This window comes from Mustelus asterias, chromosome 4, assembly GCF_964213995.1.
Source record: "Mustelus asterias chromosome 4, sMusAst1.hap1.1, whole genome shotgun sequence".
NCBI classification, from domain to species: domain Eukaryota; kingdom Metazoa; phylum Chordata; class Chondrichthyes; order Carcharhiniformes; family Triakidae; genus Mustelus; species Mustelus asterias.
The window spans coordinates 55,944,734-55,964,230 of NC_135804.1; the positions used below are offsets into that span (position 1 = coordinate 55,944,734).

At 42.3% G+C, this 19,497-nt stretch overlaps 1 protein-coding gene across 3 annotated transcripts in view; it reads left to right on the forward strand.

Annotated features, from left to right (window-relative positions):
* Window positions 1-19,497, forward strand: part of prmt7 (protein arginine methyltransferase 7) — a 45,883-nt gene that overhangs the window by 3,591 nt on the left and 22,795 nt on the right. For all 3 annotated transcript variants that reach the window (XR_013497627.1, XM_078211071.1, XM_078211072.1), the window contains exons 3-12: window positions 170-319; window positions 2,529-2,637; window positions 3,795-3,907; window positions 4,121-4,368; window positions 6,126-6,306; window positions 7,227-7,354; window positions 9,142-9,277; window positions 11,394-11,477; window positions 13,325-13,372; window positions 17,630-17,719. Coding sequence is in view for 2 of the 3 variants with exons in the window: in XM_078211071.1 (XP_078067197.1) it covers window positions 170-319; window positions 2,529-2,637; window positions 3,795-3,907; window positions 4,121-4,368; window positions 6,126-6,306; window positions 7,227-7,354; window positions 9,142-9,277; window positions 11,394-11,477; window positions 13,325-13,372; window positions 17,630-17,719 (1,287 nt within the window). In the remaining variant the exon portion in view is untranslated. The remainder of the gene's footprint in view (window positions 1-169; window positions 320-2,528; window positions 2,638-3,794; window positions 3,908-4,120; window positions 4,369-6,125; window positions 6,307-7,226; window positions 7,355-9,141; window positions 9,278-11,393; window positions 11,478-13,324; window positions 13,373-17,629; window positions 17,720-19,497) is intronic.

Consider the following 19,497-nt stretch of genomic DNA (forward strand, 5'->3'; position numbering starts at 1 on the left):
CCAGATGCTCCCTGTGGAACGTGGGTGACATAATTGGGTGAAAATAGGAAAAAATTAAAAAGAGTGAAGGGTTATGGTGATGATGTTATTTGAGCTGAGTGGGGAATTGTTATATATCTGAACCACTTTAGAGCAGCAGATGCTTAACCCTATGAAATTGTATTTACAGAATGAAAAGTATCACAGCGGAATCCGGGCGGCAGTCCGCAGGGTGAAAGAACGAGGCCAGAGGGCGATTGTCCTGGATATTGGAACTGGGACAGGCCTGCTGTCCATGATGGCAGTGAGAGCTGGTGCTGAGTATTGTTACGCAATAGAGGTGAGACTTCAGGGGTGCGTTACTCTTCAGATTTCCATTTTATTGTGTTTGAGTTTATATACTTTCTGTAAAGTATTTTCCTCAGTCTTGTTGATCCTCTGAGTCTTATGGTTTTGGAGATCAAATGAACAAGCTAACAACAGTTAATTACTTTATTAAACAACAATACAAAAAAAGCTATTCATTCTAGAAAAGCTTCTGCCAGAATTAGCTGAAGGTAGAAGTAGTTGTTAGTTGCATGGCATAGTATCTCTGCCTCAAACTCTTGACAATTTTTGAAATTAATGGGATTTGTGTCATTGCTCAATCTTAATTGCACTTTGATCAGATGAGCTATGGCCTTGAACCACTGTATTCTGTGAAATGCAGGTATATCCACAGTGCTGTTAAGAAGGATATTCAAGGTTTTTGATCCAGTGACAGTGAAGGAACAGTGATATAGTTGCAAATCAATATAGTGGGTGGCTTGGAGAGGAATGTGCAAATGGTAGTGTTTTCATGTGTTGGCTGCCCGTATCCTTCTAGGTGGTAGAGGTTGCAGTTTAGAGGGTGCAGTCACTAGTGGCTTGACGAGTTGCTGCAGTGTATTTTGGAATATAATACCCAGTGCTGCCATTGTGCGCTGGTGAGTGAATGTTAAAGGTGGTGGATAAAGTGCTTATGGTAAAATACATGGTAAAAAGCTTCTCTAGTGTTATTAGAGCTCTACTCAATAATATTCCCTCATGTTGCTGACTTGTGTTTTGTTGATGGCTTTGGGAAGTCGGGAGATTACTTACTCCAGAATTCCCAGTTTCTGACCTGCTGTTGTAGCCACAGTATTTATATGGCTGGTTCAGTTAGGATTTTGGTTAATGGTAAGATTTTGGTGGTGGGGTTCAGCAGTGTTACTGCCATTGAACACCAAGGAGTGATTTGCTTAATTCTCTGCTGTCGGAGATGGTTAGATTCTCTCCTGTTGGAGATGGTGCGAATGTTATGTGGTATGAATGTTATTTGTCATTTATGAAACCATGCCTGAATGTTGTCTTGCTGCACGGAGACATGGACTGCTTCAGTATCTTAAGGAGTCACAAATGGTACTAAAATTGTGAAAACACCAGCACATAACCCATTACTGGCTTGAAGAAAGATCATTGATGAGGCAGCCAAAAATAGTTGGACCTAGGACACTACCCTGAGGAATTCCTGCAGGGGTATCCTGGGGCTTAACTCCCGGAATCATTTTCCTTTATGCTAGCTGTGACTCCAATCATGGAGATTTCCCTCTACTCCCCCAATTTCCACTGATGTAAATTTTGCTGGGGTACCTTAATGCCAAACTAGGTTAAATGCAGCCTTGATGTCAAAGTTGGTCACTCTCACCTTTTTTGAGTTCAGCCCTTTTGTTCATGTTTAGACCAAGGCTGTAATGAGGCCAGGAACTGAGCGGCCCTGGCAGAACCCAAACTGACCATTGGTGGGCAGGTTAATGCTGTGTAAATGCTGCTCTTAATACTGACAGTGACATTTTCCATCACTTTGCTTGTGATTGAGAGTAGATTAACGGTCCTGCATACCTGGACAGCTTTTCACTGGTAGATGCCAGAGCTGTGACAATGGGAAAATCTTGATTAGGGACATTGCTAGAGTTCAAATATTTAATACTACAATTGGGATGTTGTCAGACCCCAAAGCCTTTGAAGTGTCCAGTACTTTCAGCCATTTCTTGATATCACCCGGAGTGAATCAAATTGGTTGAAGGCTGGCGACTGATGCTGGGAACTTCAGGAGGAGGCTGAGATGGATCACCCACTCTGCATTTCTGGCTGAAGGTGATTACAAATGTTTTACCCTTGTGCTGGGCTCCCCCCTTTGGGATAGGGATATTTGTAAAGCCTTTTCCTCCCATTACTTACATAATTATCTACCATCATTCGTGACTGGATGTGGCAGGAGCTTTGATCTGATTCGTTATGGCATCGCTTAGCAAAGTGGTAGTGCTAATTGATTTTTGAGTTACTAGTTATTTGAAATCATGGGTTAAAAATCTTGCAGAAGCTGTATGTTTCACGTGATCTCTTGTCTCCTTGATAAGCTGTCATTGACCTTGGAGGGAAGCTGCTTGTTCATCTACCGTTTGCTGCAGGAATCCGTAGACACAGTATAAAAAAATAAATTGAAAAAGACAATGTGACTCATGTAGTCTTCCCCTTGTCATTCCCTACAGGTTTTTAAGCCAATGGCTGATGTTGCTCAGAAGATTGTGGATAAAAATGGATTCGGCAACAAAATTAAAATCATCAACAAACACTCGACAGAGGTGACAGTAGGGCCAGGTAAGGGACTTGGAGTGGCTCGGATAGTTGGAGGTGGTTGGTGGGAAACACTGAATCAGTGGGATGAATGTTGAGTTTTACACCCCTTTGAAACAGTTGCTTGGATTGCTGGGTTAGTGGTACAACTTGCTGTTGGGTTGGGATGACATGTCATCAGCACTGTGGCAATTGATGCAGCTGCTCTTGAGTGGTATTTGGTGAAACGTAATTTCTAAGACCCTCTAGAAACAGGTCACCTGTCAAATACAGTCAAAATAATTGTGGCTGGGAGGTCTCCCCATGCGAGACAACTTGCTGAACACGACTCACCCCCCAGATTTAGATGGCCATGTGTGATTGTTGGATCAGTATCAATCAGAAAAATCTCAGGACACACAATTTATACACTTGGATTTTAAAAGTGGTAAAGATCTGAGAATATAGTGTTTATCATGGAGTTTTATTTTACCTATTGTTTTCAGAGCCATGATTGAAAATCCATCCAAATTGTTCAGTGTTAAAGTGGAGATTCTCATGTAAATGATGGTGGTCCCAATTTCCCAAAGAGCTAATTCTGCTTGATATCTGCAAGGTTGGGGCTGTTTGATTCCATTTGTTGGAATGCATCCAGCTGGTTGCTAATAACTGGTTTGCATTAAATATTGAGATGCCCAGTGCAGGCTGAAGTCACCAATGCTAGTGTCTGACAGAGAGGAGCAATCAATTCATAGTTAGCTCTGCCAATAACAGATGGCTTCCTGAAAGGTCTGGAACTGCTGAAATAATCATGGTGCTGGATATTTGCAAGAACTATCTTATTTTCCTACAGTATGTCAGATTTAGAGAATACAGCCAAAACAATTTTGCTGATCATGCAATATTCCAGTGGAAAATAAGACCGTATCAGTTTCAGTCAAGACCGTATGCAGTGCTTAAACGACATATATTACATTTTGTACATTTGCTTCCAAGATCAGATCATCCTCTTTAATGGTATCCTTATTTAGCAGCTTTGGAAGAGCTTTGACAAAGGGTCATCTGGACTCGAAATGTTAGCTCTTTTCTCTCCTTACAGATGCTGCCAGACCTGCTGAGATTTTCCAGCATTTTCTCTTTTGGTTTCTTATTTAGCAGACTTTGCTGTATATATCTTCCTCACATTAATTTCCATTCTTTAGATGGTGACATGTCATGTCGAGCTAATATCTTGGTCACAGAGTTGTTTGACACTGAACTTATTGGAGAGGGTGCACTTCCAAGTTACGAGCATGCTCACAAATACCTTGTTCAGGTGAGTTAGTGCTTGAAGGTGTGGAGGATTGATGTGTTGAGACTGTTATTCTGGAGCTTCATTCAGCTCTTCAAAGAAATACATTAATATACTTGATCTATAAATGCATTGTAAATATTTTATGGTTTCTGATATCAATCCTAACAGAGTGAGGAATCCTGTACACTCTAAACCCTCTGTTTCCTTCTATCCATCCCAACCATCGGTTGACAGGAAGATTGTGAGGCAGTTCCACATAGAGCCACAATTTATGTACAGCTGGTAGAGTCAGAGCGCATGTGGGCCTGGAATAAAGTGCTGCCGATTCATATCCAACTGGAGGGAGGCAAGGGCGAGAGGATCATTGTGCCACCAACGGACATGCAGGTGTGTGCTGGGACTCCCTGTGTCTATGACATCCAGCTGAACCAGGTGAACAGGAATCACTTCACCACCCTCACAGAGGTCATAGCGATATTCAGGTACAGTATAGTGTCTCCAGTGAGAATATAAGTACTGATGGATAGACAATAAGCATATTTTAAAAAGGGGCAGGAGTAGATTAGTTGGCCCTTTCAGCTGTCTCTGCTATTCATTGCAATCATGACTGATCCTCTACTTCAACTGCACTTTCCAGCCGACTCCTCGTATTCCTTGATTCTACGAGAAATCAAAAATCTATCTATCTCAGTCCTAACTGTACTCAACAATGGGGTATTCACAACCCTCTGCAGTAAACAATTCCAAATATTCGCAACTCTCTGACTGAAGACATTTCTTCTCATCTCAGTCATAAATGATCGTTTCCTTATTAATGATTATAATCCTGTGTCCTTGATTCCCAGCCAGGGGAAACAATCTTGCTGTGTAGACCCTGTGAAGCCCCTTCAGAATCTTGTATGTTTCAATGCAATCACCTTTCATTCTTCTAAACGCCAAAGAATATCGATCCAATTTACTCAGCCTCTCTTCATGGGATAGCCCTCTCGTATGAACATATGAAATAGGAGCAGAAGTAGAAAGTAAGTCCCTTGCAATTTAGGCCAACGTACCAATTGCTTGCTGTAACTACATGCTAACTTTTTCTGCTTTTTGTGTGAAGACACCCAAATCTCTCAGCATCAACATTTAAAAGTTCTATGCCTTTTAAAATATGTTCTGATTTTCTATTCTTACTACCAAAATGAATAACCTCACAATACATTATACTCCTCGACCTCCTTGTTATCCACTTGCTTAACCTGTCTATATCTCTTTGCAGCTCCTTTGTGTCCTTGCAGCTTACATTCCTACTAAACTTTGTATCAGTGGAAAACTACAATATACCAAGATATACTGCTCTTGGTCCCTTCTTCTAACTAATGTATAGTTAAAGTAGCCGAGGCCCAAGTACTGATCCTTGCGCTAAGTGCAGTCTGCCGACTTGAACATGCCTCCTTTATCCTTATTCTGCTTTCTATCTGTTAACAAATCTTCTGTCCATGCCCCCAGCTCCATGAGCCTTTACCTAGAATATTAATCTTTTGTGTTGCATCTTATCAAATGCCTTTTGGAAATCCAAGAATTCTGCATTATCTACTCTACAGGCTACATTCTCAAAAAGGTAACACATTTGCCAAACACCTTTTCCCTTTTATAAAACCATGTTGACTTTTTGCATCAACTATTTCCCTTTTTTAAATCCATGCTGACTTATTGGATCAAACCATGATTTTCTAAGTGTCATGTTAAGATATTCTTAATAGATTCCAGCATCTTCCTGACAACTGATATCAGGTTAATGGGCCTGTGGTTCCCTGCTTTCTTTCTCCCTCCCTCCTTTCTTGAATAGGTAGTTACCCCAAGTGCTATCTTGCAATCTGCTGGGGTGATTCTGGAATCTAGGAAATTTTGGGAAATTGTAACCAGTACATCTGCAATCTCTGCAGCAAACTCTTTTAGAACCCTTTAGGCCATCAGTTAGAGGTTGGAAGATTCAAAATGCCCATCAAATGTGCAATAGAAATGCCTAATTGGGAATTTATTTGTATTGCTGAAGCTGCTGGTGCTTGAGAATGGAACACTTTCCATTTCAAATATTCAGTATTCACATAAAGTACTCTAAGATTAGACAGATAATGGGGAGAGATTGAGAGAGTGGGGAGCTGGTGAGTTGTGTAGGTCCTTCCATTACATTGCCTCAGTTCATCTAAGAAAACAAAAGAGCATTGATTTTATTTGTGTCTTGCTCTTTCTGCAGGCTGGATTTCAGTAAAGCAGTGAGCAGTTCGCCAGCCCGGCACACTGTGCAGGCCCTAGCAACTGCCAGTGGCCTGGCTCAGGTTGCATTGTCCTGGTGGGACATAGACATGGATCCTGAAGGGAATATCAAATGTATTATGGCACCATACTGGGCCCATCCAACTCCAAATGATATTCAGGTAAGACAGATTCTTGGTTCGTGTTCCATGAAATGTGTAGCTGACAGCTGGAAGTATTGACTGCTACAGCACCCCCCTTTGGCTTCAAGATTCTTCTGTAGATCTGGAGGAGAGGTCAGTAAAAAGGAAATTAGATAAATTGCAAAAGATGTACATTCAAAAGTACAAACTATAATTTAAACATATCTGCTCTTCAAATGTCGCGCGATGTTTAACATCCACCTGAGAGGGAAGACAAAGTCTCCATTTGCACTTTCATCTGAAAGACATCTCTGATCTCCTCAATGTTGCATTGTGCTGACAAACTAGATTGCATGCTCAAGGCCTTGGAGTGGAGTTTGAACCCACAGTCTTCTGACTCCGAGAGTTATTACGCTAAATAGTCCGTTTTGGCAAGGAACCTGACATAATTCACTATCTGGGCTTGTACATGAATTGAGTATGTGTTTGGCTGAGCTACTAAAGGGCAGTTGGCACCGCTAGAACTATCTCTCAACTTGAGTTTCTGGAACAGAGGGATAAGGAGAGAGCAATAACAAGAAACAATCAAAATAATATTTTTTACTAAAAGAGAATGGAGGTGTTGAGCTATACTTTCACTAAGTAGCAAAATTCTAACCCACTATAATATGACATGTGAGAATGGACTATTTTAAACGTGTTTCACTTTTCAGGTTAAATGGGAACCCATAAATTTATTATTGACCCAATTATCTTCACATTTTCAATTTGCCTTATCCAGAGAGAGTTCAGTTAAGCACTACTTGCTGTTGGAGAGCCCTTTGCCACCTGTTACTTTTCTACATTATTTTTAGCTGCACACAGAAAAGATAAATACTGATCTATCACTTTATTTTGTAACAGTTTTTGTGGTCTCTGAGTTCAAGGCTAGTTTGAAACTGTTATCTTTTTGTTAACAGTGGCGTGATCACTGGATGCAGTGTGTGTACTTCTTACCCAAGGAGATACCTGTTCATGAGGGCGAGTGCCTAAATATTTCAGCAATGCATGATGACTACTCGCTGTGGTATAAAGTGGAACACAGCAGGTACGGAATCTAATAATTGCTAAAGGTGCAGCAATTCAAGATGCAGTGGGGATTCTTGTCCCAACACATTTTCCCTAAACACACGTGCTTATTTGGTGCAGTTACACAAGAAACACAGACCAATAAAAGAGATAGGAAAAGACCCCCATATGATTTACAAACCTGCTTCGCCATTCAGTACAATCATGGTTGAGCTTGGATTAAACTCAGTTTCCCCTGGCTCCTCATATTGCTTGATTCCCTGAAATACTTAAATATCTGTCTATTTTCATCTTAAGCATATTCAATGATGAAGCATTCACAGCAGGGGTAGAGAATTCCAAAGATTCACAACCATTTGAGTGAAGAAATTTCTTGTTATCTCAGTCCTAAATGATCATCCCCCTATCCCAAGCCTGTGCTCCCATCTTTTAGATTCTCGAGGCAGCAGAAACAAACTGTGTTTACCCTGTCAAATCCTTTGAGAATCTTGTATGTTTCAAAGAGTTCACTTTTTATTCTTCTAACCTCCAGAGAATATAGACCCAATTCATTCAACGTCCCATCACCGGGCTACCCTGTCATCCTAGGGACAAATCTTGTGAACCGTTGCTGCACTTCGTCCAATTCAAGTATATCCTTCCTTAAATATGAAGATTAAAATTGCATGTTGTATTCCAGGTGTGGTCTTACCCGAGTCCTGTACACTTGTAGCAAGACTTCTTTATTCTTGTGCTCCAATCCCCTTGCAATGAAAGCCAACGTTCCACTTGCCTTCCTAGTTGCTTGCTGTACCTGTATTGTGTTCTTTCTGCAAGTGTCCCCCCTGAACATCAACATTTAGAAGCTTCATGCTTTTGAAAAAGTATTATACTTTTCTATTCATACTACCAAAGTGAATAGCCTCACACTTCCCCATCATCTTCCATCTTTGCAGCCTCCCTCTATCCTCCCAACTTAAATTTCCACCTAGCTCTGTAGCGTCAGCAAATTTAGATCCATTAAGTCATTAATATAGATTGTAAATAGCTGAGGCCCAAGCATTGATCCTTGCGACACTCCACTAGTCGCAGCCTGCCCACTTCAGGATGCCCGGTTATGCGTACTTATTGCTTCCTGTCCTTAACTTGTCCTCTGTCTGTGCTGATGTATTACACCCAAACTCATTAACCCTTATTTTGAAGATTATGAAGATTAACCTTTTTGTGTGACACACTATTAAATGCCTTTTGGAAATTCGGGTATACTGCATCTACTGTTTCCCTTTATCTCTCTTACTAGTTAAATCTTCAGGAAAACACTAAATTTGTCAAACACGATTCTCCTTTTGTAAAACCATATTGATTTTCTCTCAGTCATACTTCAGTTTTCTGAGTGTATTGTTAAGATTTCTTTAATAGATTCCAGCACTTTCCTGATGACTGTCAGGCTACTGGCCTTCTAGTTCCCTCTTCTATCTTTTCCTCCTTGAATAGTGGTGTTCTATGTGCTAATTTCCAATCTGTTCAGTCTAGCACATTGATATTGACTGAGCTGTACTGTGTACACCATTTGTGCGTGTCCTGTGCGGGTACAATGTATTGTCAAGCCTTAGCCATCTCAACTGTGCATGAACAGTGTACTCTCTAAGCTTAGTCTGCATTGTGTGCATAAAATGTATGTCTGGGCAATACTTTACAATTGTCTGTTTCCTGTATCTTTTGTCATCTGGAAATAGTCCGTGCATTCGTGGCTGGGAAAAACCAGAAGAGGAAAACCTGAGAAGTAATATATCTGTTCATTGAATTCTTTAATTTTATTCTCTGTAGTGATGAGTGCGATGCTGATGTGCTGAACGAGCGCCCCCTCTGCTCCTGTCAAGCCCATCTCATGTGCAACAGGCAGCGCTTTGGAGAATTAAATGACCAGCAAAGGAATGAGGCATACATCAAGGCTCTAAAAACAGTAAGTACCGGAAATTTTCACAACAGAAATAGTTAACATTGAAATCTGTACACCGAAAATTGCTAAGTTAGGCTAACTTGATGTGAACAGAGAGGATTGTGGCTGATTTCCCCAAGACCAAGTACAACAATGAGTTTTGAGGGGAAAATGCAAGCAAGACCTTCAAACAAGGAACCGCTAACTGTGAAACATATTGGGTACTGAGAAAAGCAAAGAAAGCGACTGAGGAAATATCAATTGTAGGAGATGTTTGTTGTTGATCATAATGCAGCGTAAATTAAGAATGAGAAATGTGTTACGATTCTTGGCCAAATCATGGGACATAGGGGAAATCTGGTTAGGGTCCAATAATGTTTTGTTTAAAGTAGATAAACGTTAAAATTCGAGACACCTGCTTTTAGAGTTCTGAACAAACAAAAACAAACTTTATTTTACAAGTTTAGAAAGATGAAACAATTTAGAATATTTATCTTATAGTCTAACATTCGATGGACTTCTCAATAAATCAACCAGACATTAGTCCCAAAGTGAGTCAACCAATTTCACTGAAATGCGGTCTTTCTCACAAGGGTTTCCAATCTTCACCTTTGAAGATCCTGCCTTGGATTTCACTCCAAACGTTGCTCCCACTTGGACAGCTTTAACAATGGCCCATCTTGCAGAGCATCAATCTTGTCTTCCAAGATTCTTTCCCCCTAGATTCCCAGATACATTCAAACACTAGCCTACGAACACACTTTCAGATCTATGGCCATGCCAAGCAGAACAAAACTGCTCCAAAGGAGTACCTTTTCCCCAGTGGCCCATTTTACTTGAAATCTGCTTCCTGCAGCTCTCTCTTTAACTTAACCATAGAATCCCGACAGTGCAGAACCTGGACCTATTTCCTTCCTTTTTGTCTTTGTAACACTTATTGGCTGACATCTGCATCAAGCTGACTGCCTCATGAAGAGTTGTTCACTGACCCTAAAACTGATTTGGCAACCTATTAAAACACTCCCAGAAGGTCTCACCCTTGTTACTAGACAGGAATCGATGTAACAAACATTGTAACATCCTGTACATTAAATGTCACAATCTCCATAGACTGCCAGCACCCAGGGACAAACAGATCAATGATTTCATGAAAAATTGAATAGTTCATATCATACTAATTTAATAGAATGAGAGGTAGTTATAGCAGAAGATGGAACTGAGACTGATGGTGAAAGAATTAAAGCCAGGTAACTGAAGTGTTGTCCTGGAAAGGCAGGCTCCAGCTGTGGCCTAATGGAGACATTCTGGACAGAGAAACCTTGAAGAGATTTGAGATGAGGCCTAATGTCTATACTGCAGAATGGATTTGCATTTCTACCATTTTCTAACCAAGAGACTAGCACATGGTGCTGTTACATCACATCCTGTTATAGAAGCCTGTGTATCCTGGTGTCCTGTAGATAACCTGAATAAAACACACTGCATATCCATCTTAAGGCATTATGATTTTATCTAGCAATATAGGCATATCTTACTTCTGTTTAATGTGAGATGTAGCAATAAAATCAGACAGACGGTTTTTTGACATAGGCCCTCAGTAACGTTTGGCAATATTCTCTGTGGGGGCTGGAGGATGTGAAAGGAATTTATTTTGCTGTCCCTGGGCCTTTGCTGAACCATCCACCATTTTAATGGACTGTGCAGGTGCAGCAGGGATGCTGATTGATACTACAACAATCTATGGCACGATGCTACAACAGTCTACAGTTGTATGGCACTATGAAGAGAATAGATCTTGTTTCAAGGTCAAAATGTGCACCCAATAGAGTGGAACTGTAACTCACTGAGCCATGTGGTTCAGGCCATTTGTCCATACCCTTTGCAAATTGATGATTGCTAGGGCTACCATAGTGCTGCAGGGCATGTGATGTGATCCATTCTGCTCAATAATCCTTAGTTACAACAGTAACTAGGCAGCGATCATGATATCCTGTGGTAAATGCATGGGGGAATGAGGGAACTGAAGGATGAGCAATTCCTGCAGCTGAAGTAAATGCTGGGATCAGGGGGTGGGTTATCAAGGTTTCCTTTATCACTGCGTGGCTGTGATGTTTACAGGTTTACTGTTGTCTCTCCACAGGTTGTGAGACCGGATAGTGTGTGTTTAACCATCAGTGATGGAAGCCTGCTGTCTCTCTTTGCTCACTTGTTGGGCGATGTACAGGTATAGACATTGCTGGAGGAAGTGTGGGAGTTGGATTTATGGGTGCAATTTAATGCTTGATTAGACTGGTAGTTGCAGTAGTTTCTTCTTCCTTCTCCTCTGCCAAATGTTTCTTCTTTCCTCCTCTTCTGAACTAATGTCAATGCATGACCCTTTTTAAGGTAAACTTGACCTTAGTTAACCTGGCTGTCATTTATAGACATGTACAGATAGTGAGCATTGGCAGGCTATCTGACCAAGAGAGTGACATGGGTGAGTTTGATCCTGTTCTTTCCCAATATCCCATTTCTATCTTTCTTGTAGAAATAGTGGATGCATTGGTTGTAATCTTTCAAAATTCCCTGGATCCTGGAAAAGTCCCAGTGGAATGGAAAACTGCAAAAGAAAGAAGGGAGACAGAAGTCAGAAAATTGTAGGCCAGTAAACCTAACGTCTGTCATGGGGACAATGCTTGAACCTATTAACAGTGGGACATTTAGAAAATCATAATACTATCAGGCAGAATCAACATGGGTTTGTGAAAGGGAAATTGTGTTTGACTAATTAGTTCTTTGAGAATTTAACAGGCAGGGTAATTGATGGGGAACCAGTAGATGTGGTATATTTGGATTTCCAAAAGGCATTCCATTCATAGGGTGCTACCAATATAAAAGCTCATATTGTGTGACGTGTGAGTAACATGTTAGCTTATAGAAAGAGAGAGTCAGGATGAATGGGTTGTTTTCGTGTTGGCAAACTGTAACTAGTGTAGTGCTACAGAGATCAGTGCTGGGGCCTCAACTATTTACAATCTATATCAATCACTTAGATGAAGGGACTGTGTATAGTAGCTGAATTTGCTGATGACACAAAAATAGGTAGGAAGGCAATTTGTGAAGTGGACAGAGCCACAAAGGGACGTAGATGGGTTAAGTGAATAGGCAAAAATTTGGCAGGTGGAGTTGGAAAATGTGAACTTGTCCACTTTGGCAGGAAAAATAGAAAAACTATTATTTACAGAGATTCCAGAAATCAGTGTTAAGAGATGAATCTTGGTGCCCTGGTACATGAATTACAGAAAGCTATCATGCAGGTACAGCAAGTAATTAGGAAGGCAAATTAAATGTTACCCTTTATTGCAAGAGGAATAGAGTACAAAAGTAATTAATAGCTGCAGCTATACAGGGTCTTAATGAGATTGTATCTGGTGTATAGTTTGGCCTCCTTATTTGAGGAGGGACGTACTTGCATTGGAAGCAGTACAGAGAAGGCTCACTCATCTGATTCCTTGAATTCAGGGTTATCTTATGGGGAAAGGTTGAGCAGGTTGGGCCCATACTCACTGGAATTTAGAAGAGTAAGAGATGATTTTATTGAAACATACAAGATACTGAAGAGACTTGACGGGTTGGATGCTAGGAGGACATTTCCCTTTGTGGGGAATCTAGAACGAGGGGGGCACAATTTGAAAATCATGATCTCCCATTTAAGATGGAAATTAGGATTTCTTTTCTCTGAGAGTTGTTAGACTTTGGAATTATCTTCCCACGGAGCAATGGAGGCTGGGACATTCAATATATTCAGCTCTTGAGTTGAACAGACTTTTGACCTACAAGGGTGCCAAGGATTATGGGGGCAAGCAGGAAAGTGGAGTTAAGGCCGCAGTTCAGATCAGCCATGATTTATTCAACGGCAGAGCAGACTCGGCTGAATTGTATGATCTTATTTGGAATTCCTGTGCTAAAGTACGTTGGAAAATTGAGTGCAAAATTTACCGGACTGTAATCAGACTTGCTGTAGACATTGCATATACAACTAGCCTGACTTACTAATTTATTCCTTTACTCACTTACTTTGTGTTTCTGTAGGTTTATAGTCTGGAAATTTCTGCCATGTCCAGGCGTGTAATGGAAAAGGTGAGTTTGCACTCGAGCTGATATTTGTCACGGCCTATACTATTGTTACAGCATCTGCTGGACCACTTTTATCTGATGGAAACCTGCCCAATGGTATTGTGCAGCCCACTTCCTGTTGTAGAATTTGGTGATGTATACTGGTGGATGTCTGTCTACAAAAAACAGGACAAATCCAATCCAGTTAATTACTGCACCAGCAGCCTCCTCAGAAAAATTATGGAAGGTGATAGATAAGGTATTAAATAAATGGGCTGCTTTGGTCTGGATAGTGTCGAGCTTCTTGTGTATTACTGGAGCTGTACTCATCCAGGCTAGTTGACACATTTATTTACATAATTGTGCCTCATGTTTTGGGGGTTGGGAGGTGAATCACTTGTTGCAGAATTCGCAGCCTCTGACCTGCTCATGTAGCCACTGTATTTATGTGACTGTTAGATGCTATCAAGTGATATTTACTAACTGATAACCTCACTGAAACTCGGTTTAGGTTCCACCAGGAACATTTGGCTCCTCGTTAGAGCTTTAGTCTGAACAGGAACAAAAGAGCTGAATTGCAGAGGTGAGGTGAGAGTCATTTTTAGCTCAAAGGAAGATGGTAGTAATTGTTGGAGTCCAGTAATCTCAACCCCAGGACATTGCTGCAGGAGTTCCTCAGGCAAGGCCCTACTTAACTATCTTTAGCTGCTTCATCAATGACCTTCCCCAGGCCTTAAAGTCAGAAGACTAGATATGTGCTGATGATTGCACAGTGTTCAGTCCCATCTATACCTCTTCAAAAATGAACCAATATGTATGTGCATGCAGCAAAACCTGGACAACATATAGACTTGGGTTGGTAAATGACAAATAATATTTGTACCACATATTGCCAGTCAATGACCATTTTCCGTAACCACCACCTTGTCATTCAATGATGTTGTCAACTTTGAATCTCTCATAATTAATGTGAGAGGTTAACAGTGATCAGAAACTCCACTGCAAGTCAGTATTCACAAAGGAGAGGGATGTGTTGACTGGGAGTGTCTCGGAGGGGAGTGTTGACCCGTTAGAGAAAATCTCCATTACAAGGGAGGAAGTGTTAGGTTCTTTAGGGAATATAAAGACTGACAAATCCCCAGGGCCTGATGGAATCTATCCCAGGCTGCTCAGGGAGATGAGAGATGAAATCGCTGGGCCTCTGACGCAAATCTTTGTCTCGTCACTGGACACAGATAAGGTCCCAGAGGATTGGAGGATAGCTAATGTGGTCCAGTTATTTAAGAAGGGTAGGAAGGATAGCCCGGGAAATTATAGGCCGGTGAGCTTGACGTCCATGGTAGGGAAGTTGTTGGAGAGGATTCTTAGAGATAGGATGTATGCGTATTTAGAAAGGAATAAACTCATTAACGATAGTCAGCATGGTTTTGTGAGAGGAAGGTCATGCCTCACTAACCTGGTGGAGTTTTTTGAAGAAGTGACTAGAATGGTTGACGAGGGAAGGGCCGTGGATGTCATCTATATGGACTTTAGTAAAGCATTTGACAAAGTCCCTCATGGTAGGTTGGTGCAAAAGGTTGGATCTCATGGGATAAAGGGGGAGGTGGCTAGATGGGTGGAGAACTAGCTTGGTCACAGAAGACAGAGGGTGGTAGTGGAAGGGTCTTTTTCTGGCTGGATGCCTGTGACTAGTGGTGTTCCGCAGGGCTCTATATTGGGACCTCTGCTGTTTGTGATTTATATAAATGATCTGGAAGAAGATGTAACTGGGCTGATCAGTAAGTTTGCGGACGACACGAAAATGGCTGGACTTGCAGATAGTGAGGAACATTGTCAGAGGCTACAGAAGGATATAGATAGGCTGGAAATTTGGGCAAAGAAATGGCAGATGGAGTTCAATCCAGATAAATGCGAAGTGATGCATTTTGGTAGAACTAACGTAGGGGGGAGCTATACGATAAATGGCAGAACCATAAAGGGTGTAGATACGCAGAGGAACCTGGGTGTGCAAGTCCACAGATCCTTGAAGGTGACGTCACAGGTGGAGAAGGTAGTGAATAAGGCATATGGCATGCTTGCCTTTATAGGACGGGGCATAGAGTATAAAAGTTGGGGTCTGATGTTGCAGTTGTATAGAACGTTGGTTCAGTCGCATTTGGAATACTGCGCCCAGCTCTGGTCGCCACACTACCAGAAGGACGTGAAGGCTTTAGAGAGAGTGCAGAGGAGGTTTACCAGGACGTTGCCTGGTATGGAAGGGCTTAGTTATGAGGAGAGATTGGGTAAACTGGGGTTGTTCTCACTGGAAAGACGGAGGATGAGGGGAGACTTAATAGAGGTGTATAAAATTATGAAAGGCATAGATAGGGTGAACGGTGGGAAGCTTTTTCCCAGGTCGGTGGTTATGTTCACGAGGGGTCATAGGTTCAAGGTGAGTGGGGGAGGTTTAACACGGATATCAGAAGGACGTATTTTACACAGAGGGTGGTGGGGGCCTGGAATGCGCTGCCGGGCAAGGTGGTGGAGGCGGACACACTGGGAACGTTTAAGACTTATCGAGATAGTCACATGAACGGAGTGGGAATGGAGGGATACAAAAGAATGGTCTAGTTTGGACCAGGGAGCGGTGCGGGCTTGGAGGGCCGAAGGGCCTGTTCCTGTGCTGTATTGTTCTTTGTTCACCAGACCTGCCAATTAAATGCCATAGCTTACAAGAACCAGTCGGAGCTTAGAATTCTGCAGTGAGCGACTCACCTACTGACCCCAAAGCCTTTCACCATGTAGAAAGTACAAGTCAGATATGTATTGGAATTGCTGGTTGTGTGCAGCTCCAGTAACACTCGGGAAGCTTGACACCAACAAGCAGCCCACTTGTTTGACACTCCATTTATCACCTTAAAAATTCACTCCCTCCACCACAGTGGAGGCTGGGTCATTGTGTATATTCAATGCTGAGCTGGATAAGTTTATGATCTACAAGGAAGTCCAGAGTTATGGGAGGCAAGCTGGAAAGTGGAATTAAGGCCGCAATCAGATCAACCATGGTCTTATTGAATGGTGGAGTAGGCTTGAGGGGCCAAATGGCCTCCTGCGGTTTCTTAAATTTTTATGAGGTGTCAGCTTGGCTCAGGTAAATGTTTCACCTTGTAAGTCTAAAGGATGTAGGTTCCTTCCACACTACTGACTTAAGCACATCAATTGAGGCTGATACTTTTGTGTGTAACTGAGGGAGTGCTGCATTTTCCAAGGTGCCTTATTTGGGATGAGACAGCAGCAACTTGATTTCATAAAATGTAATATAATGTCCCAGTGTGTTTCTCAGCAGTGTTTCAAATTAAAATTTGAATGGAACTTGATGAGCTTATATTAGGGCACATTGCAAAAAGCCTGGTCAAAGAGGTACCTTTTAAAGAACATCCTAAAGGAGGAAAGAGAGACAGTGATGTTTAAGGAGGCGATTCCTGAATTTAGGGCTCATGCAGCTGGAGGCAGAGTCACTAATGATGGAGCAATTAAAATTGGGTTGATAAGCAGCTAGAATAAGATGTGTAGATAATTCGGAGGGTTGTAGAGCTGGAAAAGATTACAGAGATAGGGAGGGATGAGCCATAGAGGGATCTAAAAACAAAAATAAGAATCTAAAATGAGGCATTGCTTAACCAGGTGTTAGTGAGGTTGCATTCAGTGGCTGGTGTGGATGTAAATGGATCTATATATTTTTTTGATGAACAGGAAGTCCTCCAGTAAGCCTGGAGTTCTTCAAACAGTTTCACAAAAGATGGATTTGCTCGCTGTTTGTTTCTTTGCTGTTTTTGGGACTTTAGCACAGTGGTTAGCACTGCTGCCTCACAGCGCCAGGGACCCGGGTTCGATTCCCGGCTTGGGTCACTGTGTGGAGTTTGCACATTCTCCCCGTGTCTGCATGGGTTTCCTCTGGGTGCTCCGGTTTCCTCCCACAGTCCCAAAAACATGCTGGTTAGATGCATTGGCCATGCTAAATTCTCCCTCGGTGTATCCAAACAGGCGCCGGAGTGTGACAGCTAGGGGATTTTCACAGTAACTTCATTACAGAGTTAATGTAAGCCTATTTGTGACACTAATAAATAAACTTTGAACTTTGCTATTTGTTTATTAGCCTACAAAACAGTGATGATAACACTTCAAAAGTAATCCATCAGTGAAGTGTTTTGAGATGTTCTGAGGATGTCATAAGGTATATGTGAATGCTACCAATCATATGACTAGGATCAGATCACTAAATCTTGTATTCACACCTCTCAGATTTTAGCAGCTAACAAACTGACTGGAAAGGTGACTGTTTTTGAGAAACGTCCGGAGCAGTTAAAACCTGTGGACCTTGACAACAAACAGGTGAGACTTGTGCCTGGAAGGGGAATGGGGTAAATGTGATTCATTCATGAGTGTGTGTCGTGGGTTGTACCATCTGTGTTCCTAGTCCATTTAGTTAATATGCCAAGGCTCCAAAATCACACAATGTATTTGGACATAGAAACATAGAAAAACTACAGCACAAACAGGCCCTTCGGCCCACAAGTTGTGCCGAACACATCCCTACCTTCTAGACCTACCTATAACCCTCCAGCCTATTAAGCTCCCTGTACTCATTCAGGAGTCTCTTAAAAGACCCTATTGAGTTCGCCTCCACCACCCCTGACGGCAGCCGATTCCACTCGCCCACCACCCTCTGTGTGAAAAACTTACCCCTAACATCTCCCCTGTACCTACCCCCCAGCACCTTAAACCTGTGTCCTCTCGTAGCAGACGTTTCCACCCTGGGAAAAAGCCTCTGAGAGTCCACCCGATCTATGTCTCTCAACATCTTATACACCTCTATTAGGTCTCCTCTCATCCTACGTCTCTCCAAGGAGAAAAGACCGAGCTTCCTCAGCCTATCCTCATAAGGCATGCCACTCAATCCAGGCAACATCCTTGTAAATCTCCTTTCAATCTTTTCCACATTCTTCCTATAGTGAGGCGACCAGAACTGAGCACAGTACTCCAAGTGGGGTCTGACGAGGGTCTTATATAGCTGCATCATTATCCCCGGACTCCTAAACTCAATCCCTCGATTGATAAAGGCCAGCACACCATACGCCTTCTTAACCACCTCCTCCACCTGCGGGGCCGATTTCAGAGTCCTATGGACCCGGACCACAAGGTCCTTCTGATCCTCTACAGTACGAAGAGTCTTTCCCTTTATATTGTACTCCTTCATCCCATTTGACCTACCAAAATGGACCACGACGCATTTATCTGGGTTGAAGTCCATCTGCCACTTGTCCATCCAGTCTTGCATCCTATCTATGTCCCTCTGTAACTTCTGTCATCCCTCCAGACTATCCACAACCCCACCAACCTTCGTGTCGTCGGCAAACTTACCAACCCATCCCTCCGCTTCCTCACCCAGGTCATTTATGAAAATGACAAACAGCAAGGGTCCCAGAACAGATCCCTGGGGCACACCACTGGTGACCGACCTCCATTTAGAAAAAGACCCATCTATACCCACTCTCTGCCTCCTTTGGGCAAGCTAGTTCTGGATCCACAGGGCAGCAGCCCCTTGGATCCCATGCCCTCTCACTTTTTCTAGAAGCCTTGCATGGGGGACCTTATTGATCTATTGGGATGGGAGAATGTAGGGTCCTGTCAATCTGTTTGTGGTATCCAAGGGGTTTCTCATTTAGAGGAGGTGGGTGATCCCTCTCCAGGTTATGTTTTATTAAATAATCCTAATACCAGCGGTCAGTTTGGTTAATTCCCTTGTCAATAATCTAATGCTGTAAGTAACAGGTTGCTTTAAGCACGTATGTGCAAAGTGAGGGAGAGGGGTGGAAAGATTTAGGGACGGAAACCCAGATTGTAGTGTCTGGGAAACAGAAGGCACGGCCACCAATGATGGTGCAATTAAAAATGGGGATACTCAAGGCCAGAATTAGATAAGTGCAGATATCTGGGCAGGTTACGTGATTAGAGGACATTACTGAAATAGGCAGCTATGTGGCTATGGGAGGATTTGAAAACTAGGATGAGAATTTTAAAACCAGTTTCAAAATCGTTGCTTGACCTGGAGCCGGTGTAGGTCAGTGAGCGCAGGGATGATGGGTGAACAGGATTTGGTGCGAGTGGCC